Raw genomic sequence first — 27,152 nt, 5'->3', positions numbered from 1 at the left:
CCATTTTTCTTAACGAACAATTTTTTTTTCAATTGGTTATAAAAACACGTAAACTCAGAAGATGTGGACTGTGACTGCACCATATATCTATTCGGGAGTGGTTCTGACTGAAAGCAGATGATTTGGAGCGATTCGCGCGCCATATGTTGGTCATTCTAAGGACTTATTGAACTACCCTCGTACCTCCTCTCCTCCCTTCAATTCATCTCTTCCTCCTCAGTTTGCCGAAAGTCTTGCTCAGATGATGTCTTTTCTGTCACAGCTGTGTAACCAAATGGCCTCCTTCCTAGCCATGCTAAATAATCTCAATTCCTTCTCCACCTCCCCTCTGATTCATAATTCTATACCTTCCTCACAGACCGCCACCCCCAATATTTCATCTTAGATAATGGCTACGGAGAGCTCTTTAAATATTCTTCAGTGGAATTGTCGAGGTATTTTCCCGAAGAAAGGCTCACTGGAAAAAATCTCACACAAATTTGATGTAATTCTCTTGAGTGAGACCTGGATTAATCCCCAGTCCAGATTTATTCTCAGGGGTTTTAATGTTATAAGGAAGGAACGCCCTGGTCAATTGGAGGGTGGTCTTTTGATAGCCATTAGAAATGACATTCCATTTAAACAAATAAATACAATCTATTGTATAGATGGCACCCTTGATACATTATCAGTGGTCATTCCAACTGACCTGGGTCAATTACTCATTGTAAACGTTTATAGGAATCCCCGCGCTTCTACTAGATCAATTAATTGGCGGACTTTCTTTGACTAGACTTCAAACTTTTCTCCTACCGTTGTTGGAGGAGACTTCAATGTACACCACCCATCTTGGGGATGTGAATCCTCCTGTCCCTCAGGAAATTCAATTTTTGATGCGTTTTCTGACATGGATCTATTTGTTATTAACCGCGGAGAATCTACTCTGTTTCGTCGTCCAGGGCAGAAAAAATCACCTATAGATTCAACGATAGTTTCTAGTCATTTAAAATTAATTGCCTCATGGTCAGTACTTGAAGATAAAATGGGTAGTGATCACTTCCCATTGAAAATACATATCGGTATTCCTTTCGAATATCACCAATTCATCTCACACAAATATAATTTAAAAAGAGTTGATTGGAAAAATTTCGAATCTTTTTTGTCTTCAATCCATAAAGATGACAATCTCCCTGAAATAAAATCTCCTTATAATATTAAAAGTGCATATTACAATTTTATAAAGGATATAGATGATGCCCTTCACACGGCGGATCCCAAATTAGACAGAAAGCCTTCAAGGAAAAAATTATATCCGAACTCCCCCCCCCCCTCCTGGTGGAACAATGACTGCGACAAGATTTCTCGTATAAGATTAGGAAAATTTAAACATTACATGGCCTCCTCTAACTACTAGAACTTTATTGATTTCCAAAAATACCAGGCATTAACCACAAAAAGATTTAAAGTCATTAAACGCACCAGTTTCAGATCACACTGTGCATCTCTGTCACTCAGTTCTCCTATTTCTAATGTTTGGAATAAAATAAGAGGGTTTCGTCACAGATTATTAAACCCACCATCATCTAACTCTAGCTCTATTAACTTGAATACACTAGATAATAAGAACGCCTATATCGAGAACTTCTCAGCGATGTCAAATTATTTTTCTAATGTAGTGGTTCCTTCTCTCCCAAACTTCTTCTTAGAAAACAATTCCTCCCTTTATAACAATACTCCCACTTCCCTTCCTGCAAATGACTATGCTGCTCTACAGTAAGTTGAAATTTTTGATCAACCCTTCACTTTTCAGAAGATAGCTTCTATTTTGAAAAGTATGAAACTCAAATCCTCTCCTGGACTCGATAAAATTAATTTTGAGGTAATATCAAACCTTCCAAAAGCCTTCCTTCTCCTTCTACTACATATCTTAAATCATATAATTAATGAAAGTATCTTCCCTGATTCCTGGAAAGATTTCTTAATATTCCTTATTCCTAAAAGTGATAGAAAGAAATTTAGACCAAAAGCGCTAGCCTCTTGTTTTTTTTAAATCGCAGAAAAACTGATCCTGAATACTTATTTATTGGCTAGAAAATCAAAACATCCTTCGTACGTCCCAGTATGGTTTTAGAAAAAACATTTCCTGTGCTGATAACCTGGCGATCCTCTCCTTGGAATTGTATTTATCCCAAGCTAAAAATCAATATACAGCCTGTCTGTTCTTGGATATAAAAACCGCATATGATAATGTAATTTCGAATATTTTAACGAATGACCTACTAAAGATTGGTCTTCGTCTTAAAATCTGTAAATTCATTGTCAATCTAACTCAAAAACGAAGGCTTTTCTTTAGAGTCAATGGAGAAAATAAAGGCCCATTCACTATCAAAAAAGGTCTCCCGCAGGGCTGCATTCTCAGTACGGTTTCGTACACCATTTACACGCGGAAACTACATTTAATCATGTACCCTGGCTGCAAAATCTTAGAATTTGCCGATGATATAGTCCTTTATTTTACATCATACGAATTGAAGGAATGTATTTATGTTCTCCAACAATGTTTAACTAACATAAATAACCTTTTGAAGGAAAGGGGTTTATTTATTTCCCCAGAGAAGTCAAAACTAGTCATTTTTCCAATCCCAATCAAAAACCTACCAGATAATGTCCATATCTCTATCGACAACCAAACCATTAATCCATCTGAGGCAGCTAATTCTTTAGGGATCATTTTTCATTGTTCCTTATCTTGGGAGTTACGGTTCTCAAAACTGATCAATAGAGGCAATCAGGTCATCAACATTTTAAACTGCTTACGTGGTACTTGGTGGGGTTCTCACCCCCAGATGCTCCAAATCTTATTCCGTTCTCTGTGTATGAGCTCTTTTGACTATGGAAGTCACGTTCTATACATTTATAGTGGGGATATGCTTTTCAGGAAACTGAACAAAATGCACAATAGATTTTTACGTGTTATCTCCGGATACCGAATTTCCACACTTATCATTGTTATGCAAGCTGAACTAAAAGAACTCTCCATAAAGTCCACATTTCAACTACTATCTGACAAATTTTTAATAAAAACATTCCTTACATCTAATCACCCAGTCCATTCTATTCTATATAACCTGTACTACATAACAAAAAATGGTTTGACTCTATTCAACCTGCATAAGAGCTTTTTCCTACTAAAATCTTTCTACAAACTTAAGGGTTATAAAGACAGAGTCTTAAACTTAACCACTACGTTACATTTCTTACGTCCCTACCCATTGCATTTTTTCCAACCAGCGATCAATTTACAAATAGGCTTAGCCTTACAGCATAGTAAATACCCTGAAGAAGTTTTAAACAATTTCACTGAACTTAAATTTCCGGATTTTGCCCACTTTTACACCGACAGCTCAAAATTCCCAGAATCATTTGTTGGAGTCTAGGTATATTCCCCGCAATTAAATGTAGAAATTAAAATCAGGATTTCGGAACACACTTCTATCTACTCAGCAGAAGCACTAGCGATTAGTGAGACAATTCAGTACATCTTGGATAACAACATTCCCAATTCACTAATTTTCCTCCGACTCAAAAAGTGTACTTCAAGCTTGTCAAAACTTCAACGCTTCTTCTTCAACGTCGTATCTTATTTCCAAGATTCGAAATCTTCTCTATATAGCTACAGGTAATAACCTTAATATAATTCTAAAATGGATTCCTGGTCACAAGGGTATTCCAGGCAATGAAAACGCCGATAATTTTGGTAAAATATCCTCTAAAGATGGAACCTTTGTGGATATAAAACTCCCACACACTGATATTTGGCCAGTAATCCTTACCCTACACCTAAACTCTGCCTTAGAAGCTTGGGTTAAGGCCTCGAAATCTTCAGGGATTGTCCAATATTACTTTAAAACATTTTTTGATTCATCGAAATTTAACAAACCATGGTTTCACAAACATAAACTCAATAGGAAATCAATAGTAACTATTTCAAGGTTACGGGCCAATCACTACAACCTAGCTGCTAGTCTAGCTAGAAAAAACTTTATGGATGATGGGGGGTGCGCTTTGTGCGGTTTCCCTGACGAGGATATCAATCACGTACTATGGGCCTGCCCTGGTTACTCAGATTCGAAAAAACAACTCGAGTCATCTCTGATTAAAAACGGGTTTTTACCACCGATCAATATAGTACCTTTCCTCTACAATCCTAAAAACAAAACTTCTCTTCCTATCTTACAATTCTTCAAAAACAGTAACCTACTTATTTAACCTTTTTATATAATAATACAAACAGGAGCTCTATTTGCCATTTTTTGTTCCATTCAGTTTCACATTCCTGTTATTTTCAAATTTAAATCATATTTCGCTTTTCATCTTGATAGACAACGCCATCTCCATTGTACTTCCACCTACCTCGTGTACGTTAACCCCTCTTTTTTCCCAATCCAAGTCGTTTTCCTAACCAAAAACGTTACACCATGACACAATATTATATCTCGACGATAAACTACAAGTCCTAAAACTATTACTCCACATAGCCATGGACAAATAGGTTACGCTTTATTAGCTTGGAGTAAATTCTCTCCGGACCTAGGCTAATTGTTCCCCCTCCCTGGCGTAGTGGAGAGTGGGTAGAAAGAAAGAAAAAGAAGAAGAACATCGGCTACCTTGAGAGATAAGATCGGTTAGGTTGCGGGGTAAAGTTAGGTGTGGTAAGCTAGGGTACGAAGTAATGTCAGATAGGGTAAGGTATAAAGTTAGTTAGGGTGCGGGGTAAAGTCGACTACGATACGGGATAAATTCTAATAGGGTTAAATCGTTAAAGTTGTACAGGGTAAGGGGTAAAATAGAATAGGGTACAAGGTAAATTCGGCTAGGGTATGAAGTAGTTACTTTGAGTACGGGGTGAAGTCGGCTAAGGTACGGGGTAAAGTAGAATAAGGTACGGGGTAAATACGGCTGGAGAATTTCTCTGCTTCCAATCCGGGGACAAAAGTACGACGAACTAAGAAAGCCTAAAAATAAGATTCTGAAGACTACCTACTTTTTTGAGATTAATCATTTTAATAGAAAATTAGAATGATAAATAATTGTGAGATTTTAACAATTCTGTTTAGACTTAATACACGATTTTATTATTTAAATTTAAGTTTTAAATGTTCATGGAAAGTAATAATTAATTTTTTTCAAGTGTTTGTTATTTTTAAGTTATTTTTAACCTATTTTCTTTCAAAGTGATTATTTTTAGTATCAATCGGCGTCGACAGTAGCCATAAAGATTAGTGTACAAGAATTATTGCTCGCTCTACACTACTTCGTAGATTAAAGAGATGTGAAAAATTTAGTAAAATTATAGTAAAGGCAAGATTTTTCATTTATTATCTTAAAATAAAATATAAGATATTGATTCCATACATGTTGTATTTATTGTATAGGCTTTCACGAACGCACACTGTAGCCAAAAACACTTTTTGTGGACAAAATTTATTTCAACAAGCCAATTTTTAATGGATTTTGATGTTTTCTTTAAAATTATGTCCGTGGCTGCAGGAAATTTATTTTAACCAACCTTCCGAAGTACCTTTTTCGAAGATGTTCAAATTGACTAGAAAAGAGCTGAGGTCAGTCTAATAACTATATAGCAATCATTTTAAATAAGTTATAATATGAAAAACAATCAACAAACAACTAATAAAAAGTAAATAGACTGTAGTAAACTATAATAAATTAATTAACAAACAATAAGCTATTTTGTTTATACTATCTTAAACAAATTAATGAACAAAAGCTATTTCCTCGTGATTTACAAAGATTAGTTGTTTAAAATTCATAATTTTTATATAAAGGATGAGAAATATTAATGCCTGATTGCGACTAGTTAGGAATAACTGCTATTTGACAAATCTAAACAATTTTTATAAACAAACACAGAGATTTTTCGTATGTCACAATGAATAGACTAATTTTTTTTGCAAAATAAACCAAAAACATCTAACAATGACTCCTTGCTGTCATCTTTTCAACTTAACAAGAATTTTTTATTATTTATAAAATATTTACAAGCAAATTCACATTTTCAACATTATTCCACGAATTGAACTACTTTTTTTGCTCAACCAACTTAAAATATATTGTTAGTGACTCCTAGCTCTGAATTTGTTCAAATTGATACAAATCTAATTATTATTCAAATCATATTTACAATTAAATGCACATCTTGACCGTTTTTCCAAGAAGACTGTTATACATGTTTGGCACTATTTTGACAACTTCTTTATATATTTTTTACATAGTTTTCCACAAATTACAAGAAAAAAATCAATTTTAAAGTATTGTAGAACTTTGACATAAAGAAATCTTGAAACAAATTTGTTTTTTAACGAAATGGATTTTATAAATAAACAAAATGAAAATATACAGCTTTTTTACATACTAGATGTTATTGTGACTAATGGATGATAGTAAATTAGTTTAAAATAACATCTAACGAGTTTTTAGGTCACAGAATCCGAATTTAAAGTAAACATTCCAAAATTCAAAATGACGGATCAATATGGCGGACAAAGTATTTAAAAATGAGTCCTGCGGCTTCTAACTGGGTTTTCGAAAAATTTGTGAGTCACTGATTACGAATCTGAAGTCCAAATGACAAAATAAAAAATGTCGGATTTAAGATGACGGTCACAAAATTATAAAATTAGACCCATGGCTTCAAAATGAGTCCTTTGGAATTTTCTGGGCTGCTGCTCATTTATCTGACCGAAAGATTCAAAATTTCGAAATGACGGATCCACTTTGAATTTTGGAATTTTGACTTTAAAGTTGTAATGAGCAGCTTAAAAACTATGAGAACACATTTTGAAGCCCCTGGATCGATTTTTTAACATTTTGGCCGACATATTGTATCCGCTATTTTGATTTTTTGCATTTTGACTTCATATTCGTTATCATCTATCCACAAAACACCCGAAAAAACATTTTGAAACGACGGATGCTTTTTTATTTTTTTCCCGCCATATTGGATCCCCTATTTTTAATTTTGAAATTTAGACTTCAGATTCGTAATCATCAACTCAGAAGCTTTCCGAAGACCCATTTTGAAGCTGCGGGATCAATTTTTCAAATTTTAATTGAATCCGCCATTTTGAATTTGAGAACTTTGACTTCAGATTCGTTATCAGCGACACACAAAACCCCGACAATTTATCTTAAAATCATGGAACTTGTTTTTACATTTTTTGCCATCCATATTGGATTAATCATTTAGAATTTTGGAAATGTGGGGTAAATTCGGACATTCCTAAATTGATAGTTTAAATTACTTCAGATAGGTGGCTTTAACCAGAATCTAGAAGCAATAAAGGCTTGAATTGATTCTAGATTCTTGGATCAGTTTTGAGTAATGTATGCTCTGACTTTCGGAAATTGAGAGATGTCCCAATTTACCCCAAATGTTCGAAATTACACCGTTTGACGGTACATTTGTTGATAATTTTTTAAAAATAAATAACTGTTCCTTTCTATTAACAAAATATCATTGCAAACAGTCATTGACTCATTGGCAATACATTTTTAGTTCATTTCGCTAAGAAAATAGAGCCTATTCTTTGAAAAATAATCAAAATGTGCATTTATTCATCAATGTTGTTTAAATTATTAACAGTGGTTTTTTATTTGAGAAAAATGACAGCAAGGAGTCATTTTTAAGGCATTTTTGATTGACTCTACAATAGAAATAAGCATATTCATGCAAAAAAGAGAAAAAATTAGCATCGACTGGCGTAATTGCGGAAATGGGGGGTATGTTCGGAAATTCCTCAGTTGATAGTTTAAATGTCTTAGGATGCGTGGTTTTAATCAGAATAATTTCGGATTCTTGCAACAGTTTTGAGTAATTTATCCCATCAATTTAGGGAATTTAGGGGTCCCCGAATTTAGCCCACACGGCCGAATTTATCCCGTTTCACGGTACATTTAATTATAATTTTTTTTCAAATAAATAACTGTTTCTTTCTATTGCAAAAGTATCATAATAAACAATCATTAGCAATATATTTTGAGTTGATTTCACTAATAGAGTCTATTCTTTAAAAAATTATTAAAATGCTCATTCATTTATTAGCATTGTTTAAATAATTAACAGTTGTTCTTCATGTCAGAAAAATGACAGTAAGGAGTCATTGTTAACACACTTTTGTTTGATTCTGAAAAAAAACTTGATCCTATTCATTGTTACATAAGAAAACTGTGTATTTGTTTACAAAAATTGTTTAAATAATTGTCAAATTGTCAAAAAAAAATGTGGAAAATTGTGATGTGAAATACACTTTAGGTAGTATCTAAATAAAATTTAGAGTTTTAATTTGATTAAATGGTATGAATTGATTGAATTGGGTTTTATGGGAATTACGTTATGGGTATACGATCACTGAAAACACACGAATAGACCCTTCATGAATAATTCATGAATACTGTTCAATGTTCACCTATACATTATTTATAGATAAAAATTTATAGAGACATTCCCGACAGTTTTTTTATATACTGAATTCTGTCAACAAAATTTTCTTTCTTTAGCAATTCAATTGATAATACATTTTCGATGAATTTTTAGAATTCTTATTTATTAATTGTCATAATAATTATCAAATTGCTTTATTCAATAGCTAATAGTCAACATTAAACAATATTTTATTCAATTTTTTTTTAATTTTAATGGTTTTTATATATAAAAGTTATAATTTAAAAATAAATTAATCAAATTGATTAATGATTATTAAACTCATTCTCTAATTAGAGATAAGTTAGTTGTGGCCCCAAAAGTCAGATTTCTGAAAAAATAGTATTTCTATGATTTTTAAAACATTTTTAATTATTTTCGAAATTATAAACCGTGAAATTATAGGGAATATTTATTTAGAAAAAAGTAAGCCACGGTTCATTTAAATACAACAATAAAAAAATGATAAGAAGCGATAGAAAGAGAAAATTTAATTACAAACCATATTGTTAAAATAATTACTTTTCAATAGTTTTATACTTTTTTATAAAAAGCTATATTTCTTCATAAGACATGGTCGATAAAATAATTTAAATTCTTTAAATCATTGAAAAATTATTTTTTCCAGTGACATGATTTTTAGCCTCATTTTAGAATTATCCCCTTTTACAATATCGTTATTGCAAATAATTTAACAAAAGCTTTTCAAATTATTTTTTAATTATAATAATTTTTTCTTAGTTATTTTATATTTTTTCTATAATAAGTAATTATTTTCAATTTACATACTGCATTTTTTATTTGGCACAGAATATGTAAAATTCATAAAAGAATATGAAAAAGTAGGATAAAATTATTATTTTCTTGAGAAATGATTTTTTTTTAATTTTCATTAAATGATGTAAAAAATCATGGTAATGGAACAGGGGATAATTCTATGTAAAATTTAATATATGTATTTTCAAGTCATTAAGAAAATAAAAACGATGAAAAATCAATAGAAAAAGGCAAATTTGAAATACGAGACCTCTAAATCATAACCGTTTTTTTTTCTTATTTTCTTAAAATCGTGGAAACTTTATTTTTTCCGGAGGCCCAATTTTTGGCCTCATTTTGGGATAATCCACGTTTATATTACCATCATTGCCAATAATTTATTTCAAAATTTTTAACTCATCTTGAGAAATAATAATTTTTTGCTTATACTTGTTTTATATTTTTCTATAACAAGTGACTTTTTAAAATTTACTTATTGTATTCTGTTTTGGACACACTATATGTAAAATTCTTGGAAAAAATCTGAAAAAAGCAAGATAAAAATATTTTCTTCCTTAGAAATGATTTTTTTAATTTTCATTAAATAATATAAAGTATTTTTAAGCTATTAAAAAAATAAAAACAAAAAAATAGTATAAGAAAAAGGCGAAGCTGAAATAAAGGGCATCTAATTTATTTCTAATTTTGATTTTCTTGTTTTTCTATTTTAACTTGATGGAAAAACTGACCGTATTTTCATTTTTTTTAATCGACAAACAAATACATGTGAAAAATTATAATTAAAAATATAAAATTATATGTAATCTTCAATATTAAAAATTCAATTGCCGTAAAATAGGGCTTATAATGACATGTCGGTAAAGTGAGACAGCAATTTTTGTATAAAAGAATGCAATACGAAGATAGGAAATAGAAAATAATAGGTGTCCTGATTTACCTAACACTACCCCCATTAGCCCGTTTCTAGAATACTTTAATTTTGAATGCATTTTTATATTTGTTGTTATAATTTCTTAATTTATAATATATTTTAAAATTTATTATTTAGCTTCGATGAACTTGAACAATATTAAAATATTATTATACATAAATTAAAATTCTTAGAAAGAAATTTTTTTAAATAATTTCTGTATCATATAAGTATTTTCCTCTAATTTCTAAAGACTTTTGTAAACAAATTATTAAAATTTCAATTTGAATCTTTACACCGGGTTTTGAAAAGTTAAAAAGTACTTTCTACTTAAATATTTTTACGCTGATATGACAATTTCCTTTCTCGCAACGTTCATAAAAAAAATTATTTTTTAAAGTGAAGTTCTACATCTACTTCCTTTATTGACACTAACGCCTCCTCTAATACTTATTAAAAATTGTTTTTAAGTAGGAGACCACTTCTTTTATAAAAAAGAACATTTCCTTACACAAGAGTATCACTCTACTCACCTGAGGGTCATAAACCTTAAATATCCAAAAATGACTACTACCACCAACACAATAAAATTTGCACAAATTTTTTTTTTAAGCACCCGCGCTACCGGAGAACGCTCCGATCCTCGTGGGGCGACAAATCCTGGTGTCAGCGAAGGGGCGCCGATGAACTTGAGAATTAACTCACAGACTTACCGATTGAACATATTTCGGTGGCCAGGAGGAGGACATTAGTGGTGGATGGCTGAGCGACGTCGAGCGGGACATCCGGGTCGGCAGGTTCTCGCGAAACTGCAGCTGCAATCTAACATCCGGGTCATAACGCGCTACTACACTGAACACGTGGGTACTTGCGGAGGCTGGTTCTCCTGCCTCGTTCTTTCCCTCGCCCCCTCCCCCTACTACTCCTCCCCCACCTCCTCCTTATCCTCCCCAAACCCCTTCCCATGCCTCCTGCCAGAGGTCCCCATCTCCCTCACTCCCACCCCCACCTATTTTTCTTCGCTATTCGCTCGCTTGTTGTCTTGTGTTCTCCAGTCGCCAATTTCTCTTCCTCTTCTTTCAACCCTTTTGTTTCTTCTTTCTCTCTGACAAATATTAGTTTCTTTTTTCCTCTAGTTGCTTTTTTCTTCTGGTTTATCTTTTCCTCTAGTGTAATGTCAAATTCGCTTCTTTTTCTTCTTCTACTACTTCTACTATTTCTTCTTCTTCCTGTCTTATGTAATAATCTGAGTTCGTCAAATTACCCTCAAAATTACTTTGGATTTACTAATATTACTAGAAGTGAAAATAGTAACTTTGGATTATAATGATTAGGGAAATAGGAGGGAAATGGGTTCAGGGGTTAAATGTATATTAGGGTGGGTTAAAAAAAAACGGTCGTTTTTGGACACTAATCGGGTCTATGCATCAAACTCAAATATCTTTTTGGGCATTTTCAAAAATAGAATTGTCTAAAAATTACAATTTTCAAATTAAAAAAGAGAGCAGAAAATAATAACCGATTTCATAAAAAATTCTTTTCACTTTTTTCGGAGAACAAATTTTCAGGCAATAATATATTAAGGTTTCATAACTTTAAGTGTCTTTCAACTTTACAGTCGACTTTTTTATATTTCGAACAAAAATATCACTATTTTTTTAAACTCTAAGCTTAAAAAATGATAGGATATCAACGAATATAACGGCTAAAGTTGCTAATTGAACAATTTTCGAAGATCTTATCATAACTAATTTTGAGCTGAATTTTTTAAATATTTATTATTGAAGAAAATAAGCCCTTATTTATTAAAAAACAATCATATTTTAAGAAAAAAAAATTTTACTGTAAGATTGCCTATATTTTTTTTAAGATATGATAAAAGAAATAAAAGAGCATATTAGTTTAGTGGGAACCATTTTTGTTTTTGAAAATAAGACGAACAGGGTTGAAAAGAGGATTTTAAATGTTTACACTTTAAAATGGTTAGCATTAAATTCAGTAACATTTATCTGAATTCAATAGAAACTCTTCTGACTTTAGGTTAAATTTATCTACAATCAAGGCTTAATTCTGAAATTCAGATAATGAGGGCTTAAATCTAATCCAATTTTGCTTAAAACCAGACAAAAGTGAATTTTATGCAAACCAAATTCCAGCGTGCAACAATTTTAAGTACTTTTTTCACTGTGAAATTGATAAATTTTAATTTATTTTAAATGTAGTAAGAACAATAATCCTCGTTTTGTTTCTATAGAAACACACACAAAAAAATGTTGAGTTAAAGAAATCGGTCTTACTTTAAGACGACTTGGTCTTGTTTTAACAAAAAAAAAAACTTTTCCGGTCTTCTGTTACATAAGACAAAAAGTAGGCTTAAATTTAGTTTTGATTTTAAAAAACGAGCTTAAATTAAGTTGTAAAAAGGCTGAACTTTTTTTTTAGTGAATTTCAATTTTAATCAAATACCAGGCATAATATTTTTAATTACAAACTCCACTATTATCATTATATGTCAGAATTCATCTCTTTTGTTAAAAAATTTTACTGCTTTTTTGGAAATTCATCTTTAGGCAGAAAAGGCATCTTTTTTATTAAAGTTAACTCTCGTTCATTGAAAATTTAACTATTCTATTTTTGGTGAAACATATTGTTAGTTTTTTATTTAAAGTGCAACTAATTTTTTTAATGAGAATTTATATTTTTTCGATTGAAAATTCATCTTTTTGACTAGAAATTATACTATTTAGGTCAAGTTAAATAACTTTGTTAAAAAAGAATTTTATGATCGTTTTTTCGTATGAAATTCGTATTAAAAATTGAACTTTTTTATAACATTAACCTCAAAATTATTTTAGATTCCGTTCTGTTATTAGAAGTGAAAATATCAACTTTGGATTTCAATGATTAAGAAAATAGGGTCAGTCTTTTTGGGCCCTAATCGGATGCTGGCTAGACTGTCAGGGCCAACAAATTTCACAGTGTCTCATTAAAATATTTTTTCCACATTTCAAAAGATATCCAGGGTGTTTAAAAATGAAAAATAAACATGAAAACAAAGAAGTTTTTTCACCTTCTAGACAATCTTTAAAACAATTTTGAACGTCTACCATCTAAAATACATTTTCACAGGACCGACTAACTAGCGTTAAATTAGCTCTTCCAGACTAACGTTTGATCATATAAAAAGTTTTATTTCTGCTCAGCGCCATAATAGCACGTCTTGACAGTGCCAAATTAGGGGTCAGAAGGTTTATCCTGGCCCCCAACAGTTCCCTGATAATTTTCTACACGGGTACCCGCACCCGAAAAAAAGAGATTTAAAAACATTTCTTTTTGCAGAGTTATTAAATTTTCTTGCGTTTTATTTTTGTTTCCATTTCTAGAGGTCAAAAAAGTCTTCCTAATTTTTTACGAACCTTACTTTCAAATGGAATGACAGTGAATTTATAAAAGTCGGTATTGGTATTTAATTAAATTATATTTACAATTTGTGGATTACATTTTTTTTGAGCTTGCATGTCCTAAATCGACATAAAAATTATTTCTCGCACATTTTCAAAAAATTCTAAAAAAGAAAAAATTATAGCATACGTTTTTTTTTTTTAATTTTTAAATAAAAAAGAGAGCAGAAAATAATAAACGATTTCATACAAATTTCTTTACGAGCTTTTCAAATGACAAATTGCCACCCAAAAATATTTTTCATTTAGCTGCAGGCAATAATATAATACAGTTTCACAATTTTAAGTGTTTCTTATATTTTTACATTCTAAAAACAATACTTAATAACTATTTGCAAATATTCTAAATATTAAAGTTTTTTAAATTGGACTATTTTTTAAGAACTTATCTTTTCGGGTGAAAAATTAACTTTTTTGTTGAAAATTAATCTTTTTGGATCGAAAAGACAACTTTTTACGAACAAAATTGGAGTTTTTAGATTAAAGTTTCAACATTTTCGTTGACAATTCATCTTTTTTGGTAGAAAATTAAACTATTTTGTTGAAAAATAATTTTTTTGTTCAAAATTTATATTTTCAGGTTAAAAATTAGTTTGCTTTGTCGAAAATTGCTTGATTTTTTTGTTTATAAATGGTATAGTTTTGTTAAAAATGCATCATTCTGGATTGAAAAGTGTATTCTTTTTCTTAGAAAAATAAACTATTTAATTGTAAATTAACTTTTTGGTTTAAAACTCAACTGTCTTCTAAGGAATTTGTATTTTTTACTTGAAAACTTTACTATTTGATTAAAAATTCAACTATTTTTTTGAAAATTAAATTATTTATTTAAAATTTAGTTATTTTAAAAATTAATACTCTGACTCAAAATTAATCTTTTTGATACAAAATTAATGATCGTTTTTTAACATTCATCATTTCAGTTGAAAATGCAACTGTTTATGTTGAATAATCAACTATTTTGTTAAAAAATCGTAATCATTGTTTGAAAATTGAATTATTCATTTGAAATTTTTCTTTATAAAATTAATCTTCTTGGCTCACAATTCATATTTTTGATAGAAAATGAATTATTATCTTTAAACATTTTTTTTAATTTTTTTTAGGTTAAAGATATAATTATTTTGATAGAAAACTCAACTATTGAGTTTTAGATTTAACAATTTGGTAAAAAATTAACTTTTTAGTTGCAAATTCAATTTTATAGTTAAAAATTAATCTATTTTGGTTGAACATTGAACTATTTTTCTGCAAAATGGAGGTTTTTGCTTGAATTCAACAATTTTCAGTTTTAAATTAAAGTATTTTCTGGTTGAAATATCAACTTTTACATTTTTCCTTGAGAACTTATATTGTTGGTCAAATTCAATGGTTTTTGATTTAATATACAAATATTTTCTTTGTCGAAATATCAAGCATCATATCTTACATTGAGTAATAATCTTTTTTAATGAAAATTCAACTATTTTGTTCAAAATTGATATTTGTGCTTAAAAATTAATGTTTTGCTGTTGTGGGATATTTATAATTTTAAATGAAAAATTGAAAGAAATTGCAGTTTTTTTAAATTGAACTATCTCGTTAAAAATCATATTTTTATACAAAAGATGTTTTTGTTTGGAAATTCATCTTTTTGGATTAAAAAGTCAAATGTTTTCTAAAAAATTTGACTTTTTACCGTAAAGATTTAACTCGTTCGTTGAAAATTCATTTCTGTTGGTAGAAAATTCAACTACTATGCTGAAAAACAACTTTTTTGGTTGAAAATTTATACCTTTGGGTTAAAAATTAATTTTTTTCACCGCGCATTAGTTTTTTGGCTTAAAAATTGTAGTATTTTGTTGAAAATTATTCTGTTTTGGTTCAAAACTGTTTTTTTTTGTACAATTTTGTACGAAAATGATATAAATTTGGTCGAAAAGTAACTTTTTGTTTGATAATTCATATTTTCTGTTAAGAAATCGACTGTTTGCAAACTAAATAAATTGAAATGAGATTAAAATCAACTTTAAAATCCCATTTAACGTCCATTAATCAAATTAATGTGTAGAATACCTGAAAATAAAACCAAGTATTCAGCGATCAAATTTAGACAACCACCATAAAATGTTCTTTATTTCTTTCACCTTTTTTATTTGTATTATTTTCAAATCACAATAAAAAATCACCAATGTGTCGGCACTCATACAGCACCCTTATCAAAGCAAAAAAGTATATATATTCGAGCAGGCAGGAACATCGAATATCAGGAAGAGAGAATCGTGGTTTCGTTGCTGTTCCTGCCTGCTTGAATTTTTTTTGCCTTGATAAGTGTGTGGTATGAGTGCCGAAACGTTAAGGATTATTTTTTTCAAAGGTTTTTTATTGTGATTTGACAATAATAAAAATAAAAAAGAGGAGGAAGGGGATTTGGTTAGTTGCCTTTCATTTTTCTTTCTACTGTTTTATTTTTGTCCAAAAAAGGACACTTTTTTCTTTTCTTTTGTAGGAAAGTTTTTATCTTTTTTCAAATTTCCATACAAAAATTTTATAGTGGTAATCCAAATTTGGTCGTTGGAATATTGTTTTTATTTTTAGAAATTCTGCACTTTAACTATTTTATTGAAAATTCGTCGATTTGGCTGAAAAATATTCCTTTTTTTGTTGAAAATTCGTCTTTCTGGGTTGAAAATTCTTTTTTTTTAAAGTCAACTGTTTGGTTAAAATTTAAACTATTTTGTTAAAAATGTAATTATTTATTTAAATTTTTTCTCGAAAATTAGTTGATTAGGCTTAAAAATTTACAGTTTTGTTGAAAAATTTTCTTTTGGGGTTAACATTTTTATTATTTTCGTAGAACATTTAACTATTTGTTTGAAAATTAACTTTTTGGTTGAAAATTCATTTTTTTGTAGAAAATTTAACTGTTTTTGTCTGCTTTGTCGAATATTAATCTATTTGGCTCCAAAATCGCGTTTTTTATAGAAAATTCATCTTCGTCTTTGAATATTCATCTTTTTGGCTGAAAATTTAACTATCTGTTGTATTTGTTGAAAATTCGTTTTTTTGGTTTAAAAATTCAATTATTTTGATAGAAAATTCAACTATTTAGTTTAAGACATTATATTATATTTAGTTTATTTTTATATATAAAATCATTATATTTATAAAATTTTTAATAAATTTGGTTTAATAATTAAAATATTTAAATTGAAAATTGAAATAAGATTGTGTGTATATATAAATATTATAATAATATAAATATTCTTAAAGGATTAACAGTTTCATCAAAAAATAACTTTTTTGTTGAAAATTTATATTATCGGATTGAAAATTTAACTGTTTAAAAAACGTCTTTTTAGCTAAAGAAATTAAATGATTTATTTGAAAAAGCAAATTTTTTTGAGTTGAATTTTTTTTAATTTCACTACTTTTTAAAAATTCAACTATTTTGTTAAAGATAAATCTCCTTTGCTTGAAAATTTAAATAATTAATTATAAATAAAACCGTTTGAATGAAACTAATCTTGTTGCCTTTCAATTGAACCATTTCGTTGAATATTATATTTCTGTTCAAATTCGTCGGTCATTTTAAATAAAAATATTTTCTACGTCGAAATATAAACGATTATATTTTATGTTGAGAATTATTCTTTTTTGGTTAAAAATCTAACTATTTTGTTTAAAACTGATATTTCTTCTTAAAAATAGGTATTTTTGCTGTAAATGAAAATTTATCATTTTATTTTTTTCATGATATGAAATTAACGTTTTTTTGAGTTGGACTTTTTGGTTAAAAATGATTTTTCTGGGCAAAAGGATAACTTTTTTTTTCAATTCAACTTTCTGGGTTTAAAAGTCAAATGTTTTCTAGAAAATTTGACTTTATAGCTTAAAGATTCAATTCTTTCTTTAAGAATCCACCTCTTTCGGTAGAGATTTTAACTATTTTGCTGAAAAATAACTTCTTTTATTGTTGTTGAAAATTCATAGCTTTGGGTTAAAAATTAATCGGTTTTGTCGAAAATTCGTTGATTTGACTGAAAAATTGTACCATTTTAAATCCATTTTTCTGCGTTGAAAATTCTATTATTTTTTTTTTTTATGAAAAATAAGTCTATTTCTTAAAAAATTAAATTACTGTGTTGAGAATTTATTAGAAATTTCGTATTTCTTTTTAAAATTAATCTTCTTGGCTGAAAATTAACCTTTTTTGGTAGAAAATGTAACTGTTTGCGTTGAAAAATCAACTATTTTGCTAAAAAGTCGTAATTTTGTTGAAAATTCATGATTTTCGGTTTTATAAATCAAATATTTTTGTAAAAAATTCAACTATTTAGTTTAAGATTCAACTATTTGGTAAAAAATTACCTTTATAGTCAAAAATTCAGCTAGTTCTAAAAAAAATGTTTTTAGTTTTAAAATTCAATTCATTATTTTAAGGTTCAAAAACTTTCAACGTCAAACTTTTTAGAAAATATTCGATTTTTTAGCTTGAAAAAACAACTTCTTCGTTGAAGATTCACCTCTTTTGGAAGAAAATTAATATTTTTTTGGTTAAAAATTCAACTATTTTTCTGTAAATTCGTTCTACCTAGTTTTTGAACGGACCCTAATGTATTTTAAAAAGCCTCCCCCAAGATGTTGTTTCTGGCCGATTTGCAATTTGCCATTTGCCTTTTTTCTGTATTTTGTTAAAAATAATAGGTCTTCAGTATTTAGAAACCACTCGCGCTATTTACCGAACGGAATTTATATTCCGGCTTTGAAAAAAGCGACCCTCTGAAGTAGTAGGTATCTGACAAACGTATCTGAGATACTTGTATCTAGATATTATACGGTACCGGTCTCTCGTAGCTAAGCCGCTCGCGTAAAAGCGAATGCAGAAGAGCCATTACAAGTAGTGGGAGGCGATCGTGACCCGCGAAAAGAAGAGAGCAAACGATTAAGCTCGAGAGCAAGTGAGACGGAAAGAATTTCTGAGTCAGTAGTAAGCGAGCGAGCGAGCGAGTGGCGAGTGGGTCAGCGAGAGAGCGAGCGAGCGAGGAGACAGTAGATCTCGCGGAACGAGGGGGTGGAAAGGAGAGGGAAGAGTGAGGGTGGGTGCAAGTGAGAGGGAATCACTGAGGGCACGGAGGTCGAAAAGAAATAGCGATTGTGGCCTACCAAGTAGGATAGAGAGAGAGAGAGAGAGAGAAAACGAGTGCGAAAGAGCCAAGTCTCTTGATCTTAAAAAGGCTCGAAGAGAGGAAGAGAGAAAGAGAGAAAGAGAGAGAGGCGAAAAATGAGATGGAAGGCATCAAAGAGAGAGGGAGGAATGGTATTAAATTCTTGAGAATTTAACCATGGACAATGTTATTCGAGAAATTTAGTAGCCATTTCAGGCTTGACAGGGCTACATTTTCTCAAAATAGAGGACTTTTTTCACGAAAATTATGGGAAGAAAAAATTTTGTTTTGTGCACTCTTGAAATTTTTAAAATTTCTAAATAAAGTTATTGTTTAACAACCAATGTAATAGCTGATACTTTAGCCAAGGAAAGATTTTCATTTTAAATCAGAAGCTGCTGAATTGAAGCAAAACAAGACGAATTTTTAACAAATCAGTCGAGTACTCAACTTAAACTGATTCATTTTCAACCAAATAGTTGCATTTTTAACAGAAAAAATTTAAATTTTTACCGGAAGATAAATTTTTATTGAAATCAAAATTAACGAGTTTTCAACAAGAGTTAAATTCTGAATTTAATCAAGATTTTTAAGTGAATGGCGAAACAAAATTTCGTTCAATATGTTGAATTTTAAACCAGAAAGATGAATTTTTAACCAAAGAGATTTATTTTCTACCAAAAGTACGAATTTTCAACTAAATTAATTAATTTTTAACCAAATAATTGAATCTTTAACCAAGAAGATTAATTTTCTGCAAAAAATTGCATAAATTACATAAATTTTTAACCAAAAAATAATAATAATTTTTAAGCTAAAAAATACCAATTTTTAACGAAAAATACAATAGTCAAATTTGTATCACAAAAAATTAATTTACAAACCAAACATTAATTTTTTACAAGGCAGTTGAATTTTCTAACAAATAGTTCAATTTTTTGCTAAATTCTTGAATTTTCCAGCGAACCAAACGAGTTTTCTACAAAACAATTAAAGTTTCAACTAAACAGTGGAGATTTCCACCAAGAAAATTGAGATTCTACCCAAAAAGAAGCATTTTCAACAAAATATATAAATTTTTTACCAAATAATTGAATCTTGAACCAAGATGATTAATTTTTCACTAAAAAGATGAATTTTCAATGAATAACATAAATTTTTAACTCAATAATTGAATTTTTATTCACAAAAATTAATTTGCAACCATGAAAGGAGCGAATTTTCTAAGAAACTGTTAAATTTCCTACCGAATAGTTGAGTTTTTCTACCAAAAAAGAACGATAAAAAAATGCAATGGTTACATGTTTAATTTAAAAAATTAATTTTTAATAACAAAAAATCAAATATTCTACAAAACAGTTTAATTTACTACCAGATAGTTGAATTTCCCAATAAATAGTGGAACTTTCCAGCCAACAAGACGAGTTTTCTTAAAAACGGTTAAAACTTCAACAAAATAGTTGCATTTTCAACCAGAAATATGAATTTTCAATCAAGAAGATGAATTTTCTACCAAGCAGCAAATTATCTACAAAATAGATCAACATTTAGCCAAATAGTTAAATTTTCAAACAATAAGATTGATTGTGTACCAAAAACTAACTAACTAACAAAATAAGCAATAAATTTAATAAATGTTTAACCAAATAATAATAACAATTATTTTAAAACTAAACAAGATAAATTTTTAACCAAAACACACAATATTTAAGCAATAGTTTAATTTTTATTACAAAAAATTAATTTCCAACAAAAAAAATATTCTACAAATTACTTAAATTTATTACTAAATTGTTGAAATTTCCAGCCAGCAAGACGAGTTTTCTTTCAAAAAGTCAATGTTTCAACTAAATAGTTAAATTTTCAGCAGAAAGATGAATTTTCAACGAAGTAGTTCAATTTTCTACCAAAATGATGAATTTTTGACAAAATAGATTAACTATTAACAAAGTAGTTAAATTTTCAAACAAGAAGATTGAGTTTCTTTCCAAAAAGACGAATTTTCAACAAAATAAATAACTTTTTAAATCGAATTATTAAATCTTTATCTGAGAACATTAATTTTATATTAAGAAAGACGATGTTTCAATAAATTAAATAAATTTTTAATCAAATAATATTAGACTTTTTAATTCAAAATAATTAACTTTCAAACAAATAAATATGAAATACTTGACAAAAATGATGAATTAAAAAAAATGGAATTTTTGACAAAATAATTAAATTTTTACCAAAAGAGATGAGTTCTGAACAAAAAATATAAGACCACATTTTTCAACAAAAAGAATGAAAGAATTAACTTTCAACTTAAAAAAAAGTTGGATTTTCTTTTTGGGTTTTATTATATCAGTTTTCATTTGGGCGAAGAAAAAAGAAAATGGGAAGATTCTTGAATTTAGGGGCAAAATAGGAATTAAAAAAAAAAGGTAAAACGAGGGAAAATTATATTTTTTAAATATTTAAATCCGATATTTTATTAAAATAAAAATAAAAATGTTCGGCTATTCCATTCTACTTCCGGTATTTATAAGATGACTTAGCAAATATTGTGCAAACGCATACACTACCGCTTTGAAAATTCATGAATTAACTCTACAAACGTCTCCACTCACTTGGAAAAATAAATCGATACTGCTGCAGTAAATTTATCCACTAACAATCTCTTTGAACCAGAATTTAATTTAGCTGAGTTGGATCGCATTTTCCTTAATATAAAACATTAATTAATATAACATTATTAAATAATTTCTTAAGTTAAATTTTGTGGATAACCGGTCTAATAATTTTTAAAGAAACGAGAAAAAATCTGCCTTGCCCCGGATTTGAATAGAGGCGTTCCCGGTTCAAATCCGGACCGAGGCAGATTTTTTTTGCGTTTCTCAAAAATTATTTGACCATGAATAGACAAAATTCAACTTGAAAAATTATTTAAATGATTATCTTAGTCGAAAAAATAATGCCAATACTCTAAATTATATTGCTGATACAATAAATTTTAAACAATACGTAAATAAAATGTGCCAAATTAAATTATTTAAAGATAATTCATCTTTTGGGCTCTTCTGAAGCACAAATTATATATAATAATCATAAAAATAAAACATTATTTTATAAATACTTAGTATTGAAGAGTTTAATAGCGAATAATTATGAAAGATTTAAGATTTGTAAATAAAAATTCTATAATTTTGACAATTTACGAGAGAAATTTCCGCAATTTCGAAAATTTAAAATTGAAAACTTTATACTTGATCTTCAAAATGTTCCAAATACAAGATTTTTTACTTGCGCACATATATTTAAAATAAATTTTTTCACTTTTAACTCTTCCAAATAGAAGAATTTTAACTTACAAAACATTTTATAATTTATAATGATTTAATTTTTATGATTTATATTCAAAATTTCTGAATTTTGCAAGATTAAATATTGAACAGCTGAGATATGATCTTCAAAATTATCGAAATTTCAAAACTTATGATTAAACATTTTTCAAATTGAAGATTTTAAATTGCTCAATTTTTGGAAGATTAGAATTAAAAGCTTGACTTTTGATCTTTAAAATTATCAAAATTTAAGAATGTTTTTTGCATTTTGAAAATTGAAGAGCTTTTTGTTGTAATTATACAAAATTCTGCAACTTTGAATCTGAAATCTTCGAAATTGAAGAGTTTTCAATTTGTGAAATTAAAAATTATGCAAGTTTGCAGTATTATAATTTAAAATAGTTTAGTTTTCATGATTTACTTTCAAAATTTCTCCGATTTCGGAAGTATAAAATTGAACATTTGACTTTGGTCTTCAAATTTATCCAAATTTAAGAATGTTTATTTTTGCGTTTTGGAAATGAAAGAGCTTTCAATTATAAATCTACAAAATTATAAAACTTTAAATTTCAAATTTTTAGAAGTGAACATTTTTTTATTTTAGAAATTAACAATTAAATATTGTGTCATTGAACTTTGCATTTGAAATTTCTTCAATTTAAAACACTTAAAGTTGTACACTTAACTTTTGATCTTCAGTCATCCAAATTAAAAAATTTCGATTGATACATTTCGCAAATTGAAAATATTTTAATCTAAACTGTACAAGATCATTGAACTTTGAATTTTTAATTTTCAAAATTAAAAAGTGTTTTTAATTTTTGAAATTTAAAGTTAGAAATTATGAATGTTTTAAGTTTTACAATTTAAAACGCTGTAATTTTGATATTTTGCATTCGAAATTTCTTCAACTCAGAAGATTTAGAATTGAAAACATAACTTTTGATCTTTAAAATCATTCAAATTCAGACATTTTTATTTTTGCATTTATAAAACTAAAGAGTTTTTGATTGTAACTCTTACAAATTGTAAAACTTTGAATTGTAGAACATTTATTATTATGGCAATTGAAAATTAAAAGTTATGCATGTTCTAAGTTTTACAATTAACAAAGCTAAAGCGAATTTTCTATTTTAATTCTTTAAAACTGTATAACTTTTAATTGTAAATGTTTAATTGTAAATGAAATTAAAAGAATTTCATTTGTATGACTTATAATAATTTAATTGTTTATAACAAAATACAAAAGAAGTATAAGAAACTCAATTAAACTAATTTTTTTATCAATAAATAAACCTTTGAAATGGTTTTTAAACGAGTCACTGACCCTACATATTTTCCTTCAGGGTTTCGTGTGCGAATCAATATTCGCGTGTTTAGTTTGTACGAATCGCTCATCTGATATTGTGAAAATAACAGATCCACTGAATATTTTAGCAGTAAACACGTCAAAAGTAGCACAAAGCTGCGCTTCACATCGTTAGAGTACTTTACAAAAAGATAATTAAGAAGGGAAACAAAGCAAGGGACTAAAAAATCCCCAAAAATAAAATTCCTGAATAATAAAATTGCCGAAGAATAAAATTTACGAAAAATAAAATTCTCAAATAGATTATAATATTACCAAATTGAAAAATTCCCGACAGAAAATTGCCACATTTTAAAATATTTGAATTAGAAAATTCCCGATTATCAATTATATTTTAAATTATATAACTATTGTTATTTTAATTTACAGCAATAGTTCCAGAAACTATAAACATTAACATTTCTGTGATAAAAATAATTTATTATTCTATTTCCAATAAATAAATAGGAAAACTGAAAAATTCCTAAATAATAAAATTACCGAATAATTAAATTCTCGCATAATTAAATTCCTGAACAGATGATAATATTACCAAATTCAAAAGTTCCTGACAGAAAATTGTCACATTTAAAAATATCTGAACCAGAAAATTTTCTATATTAAGCAATTGAAAAATTTTTTTACTAATTATAAATACAATAATAAAATAGGCTTATAAAAAAATGTAATTTTTGAAGTCTCTAAAATTATTGTTTGTATTCTAAATAACTTTATTTGAAGAATAATTTCATCCAAATATATATATTTTTAATTATTGTTATTTTAAGTTCCAACAATAATTTTAGAAACTTTAAAAATGAGAAAAATGTGTTTTTGTAGAAAAATATTTGATTATTGTATTTTCAACAAATAAATGGCACGGATAAAAAATCAAAAAAAAAGAAAATTTCCGAAACTAAAATTCCCGTATTATGAAATTTCCGAATAATGAAATTCTCGAATAGATCATAATAAAAACGAATTTAAAAACTCCGGAATAATAAAATTCCCTGCAGAAAATTGCCTCATTTTTATACATCCGAACTAAAAAATTCGCGAATTTAAACAACTAAAGAATTTTTTCATACATTTTATTTATAAAAAATACAATATTCAAATATTTAAAAAAAATTATTTCCTATGTTTAAAGTTTCTAAAATTATTGTTTGAATTCAAAATAACTGTATACGAAAAGAAAAATTCATCCCGAATTTTGTATTATTTAATTATTGTTATTTTTAATTCCAACAATAATTTAAGAATGTATACACATTTTAAACATTTTTAATAAAAATACTTGATTATTTTATTATCAATAAATAAATAGGACGACTGAAAAATCCTGAAAAGAGTTTGTTTATAAAAATATATGATTGTTATATTTTTAATAAATAAATGGGACGACTGAAAAATCTCAAACAAAAATTTTTGACCCTGTAAAAGTCCTGAATCGGTAAATACCCGACTAATAAAATTTCCAAATAATTAAATTCTCAAATAATAATATTTCCAATTTACAAAATTTCCGAATAATGAAATTTCCAAATTGGACAATTCCCAAATTTCGAGACGTAATATTCCCGAATAATAAAATTTCCGAACAGATTTTAATCTGGCCGAATCGGAAAATTCTCGTATAATGAAATTCACATTTATAAAATATCCGAACTAGAAAATTCCCCACATTTTTTAATATCACCAAATTTTAGAATTCCTGAATAATAAAATCGCCGAATTATCAAACATCCGAACTAGAAATTGACTAATTGTAAAATTCCCACATTTTAACAATCAAAAGAATTTTATTTATTTACTTCAAGCACAATAATCTAATATTTTTATCGAGAACATTATTTTGAATGTTTGAAGCTACTAAGATAATTAATTAAATACCAGGTATTGTATTTTTAATGAAAAAATAATATTTATTTTTAAAAAATATCCCATTTTTTTAATTCGGGAATTCCGAGTTGGAAAATTCTCGAATAATAAAAAACTAGAACAATAATTTATAATATTGGTAAACTTAAAAATTCCCGAATAATAAAATTTACGACAGGAAATTGCCGAATTCTGAAATATCCGATACCGCGAAATTCCCGACCCTGGAAAATTATCAAATTTAAACAATTAAAAAATTGTTTTTTAATAAACCATATCAATTATTAAAAATGCAATAATGAAATATTTTGATCCAAACAATTTTTTTGGATGTTTAATGCATTTTTAAAAATTATTATTTGAAGTTTTAATCAAAATATTTTTTAAAAAATGCAAAGGAACAATACAAGAAGATTTTTATTATAGGACCAACAATTTAAAAAAGCACTATGCAACATTTTCGAGAAAAAAAACTTGCATTAAGAATTTTTATGTCGGTTGTTATTACTAAAAATTTAAGCAATAATTTAAACAAATTACTGTCATCAAACTATTTCATTTTTGTATTTTAAATATATAATAAATAGTTACTAAATAAGAACGAATAAAAAAGATTTTAACTGTCGTGTGGATATTTTACAATTCGGCAACTTCTATCGCGAATTTCATGATTTGGAAATTTTCGAATTCGATAATATTATAAACTGTTCGGGAATTTTCCTATTCAAGATTTTTATATTTCAACAAATTTTATAATCTCGGGAATTTTCCATTTACCAAATTACGCAAATATAAAAATCCAGAATTGAATAATTACCGAATAATAAAATTCCCAAGCAATTTATAAAATTACCGAATTTGGAAATTTCATGATAATAAAATTCCCAACAGAAAATGGTTGAATTATAAAACATCCGACATTGTGTAAAATTCCCGAAACTGGAAAATTCTTGAATTTGAACAATAAAAAAATTCTTTTTTCATCAATATTATTTGTTTGATAAAAATAAATTATCAAATATTTTGATCGAAGAAAAATCTGTTCTTTAATGTTCAATGTATTTTTTTTTTAATTATCGTTAAAATTTTTAATAAAAATAATCGAAAAAAATGTTCTCAATGTTAGTTTTTTTCAAAAAGAAAAATATTTTTTTAAATTATATTTCTTATTAGAAAAATCTTCTTATTTTTTTGCTCTTTTTCACTAATAAATATTTTTTCAAATATTGTTATTTTAAATTCAAACAATTATATATAAAAAAAGACACATGAATCTCAGCTCGGGAAGAGTTCATATGTCAACCCATTTCGAGCGCGGATAGCACTCGGATGGAGGAATATCTGCGACGGATGAACGGATTTTCTATTCACTGCATTTTTCTGCAGTTTTCCACTCCCCTGACCAAACGTCCAGGCAAATACGAGTACTGCTAATAAAGTTGGATAAAACATCAGGTTATCACTGAATGTGATTAAATTAATACAGTAATTCCAAGTTCACCTTAGTAAAAAAAATATTTTCACAGGCCGATACCCAGTGAATTGTAGTCGTCTGACGGTACATGTACTCATGCTAAAAGACTTTAATGAAACTTTATCAGCGAGGGTCACCCGTCTACAGACCTCTGTTTCACCGGAGGTTTAAAATAAATAGGCATAGTACAATAGGCTTTAACTGCAGTTCTACGGAACTTGAAAGGACCAGCCTTGAAAGACAATAATAATAAATAAAAATTAATTATACAAGGTATTCAAAGAATACACACTTTTCTTCATAAACGTATAATTAGTTAAAAAGGCCATTTTTTACAACCGCTAAATAT

General features: G+C 27.9%; 1 protein-coding gene across 1 annotated transcript in view; it reads right to left on the bottom strand.

Moving 5' to 3' along the window:
• The window catches only part of LOC117180115 (neuronal PAS domain-containing protein 4), a 73,810-nt gene extending 62,825 nt beyond the window's left edge, over positions 1–10,985 (bottom strand). The window contains exon 1 of the mRNA XM_033372448.1: positions 10,880–10,985. Within this exon, the coding sequence (XP_033228339.1) occupies positions 10,880–10,890 (11 nt within the window). The 5' untranslated portion in view covers positions 10,891–10,985. The remainder of the gene's footprint in view (positions 1–10,879) is intronic.
• Positions 10,986–27,152: the final 16,167 nt, after the last annotated feature.

This window comes from Belonocnema kinseyi, chromosome 9 (genome assembly GCF_010883055.1).
Source record: "Belonocnema kinseyi isolate 2016_QV_RU_SX_M_011 chromosome 9, B_treatae_v1, whole genome shotgun sequence".
NCBI lineage: Eukaryota > Metazoa > Arthropoda > Insecta > Hymenoptera > Cynipidae > Belonocnema > Belonocnema kinseyi.
The sequence above is the reverse complement of the archived record's forward strand: the minus strand, read 5'-3'. Positions and strand labels throughout refer to the sequence as shown.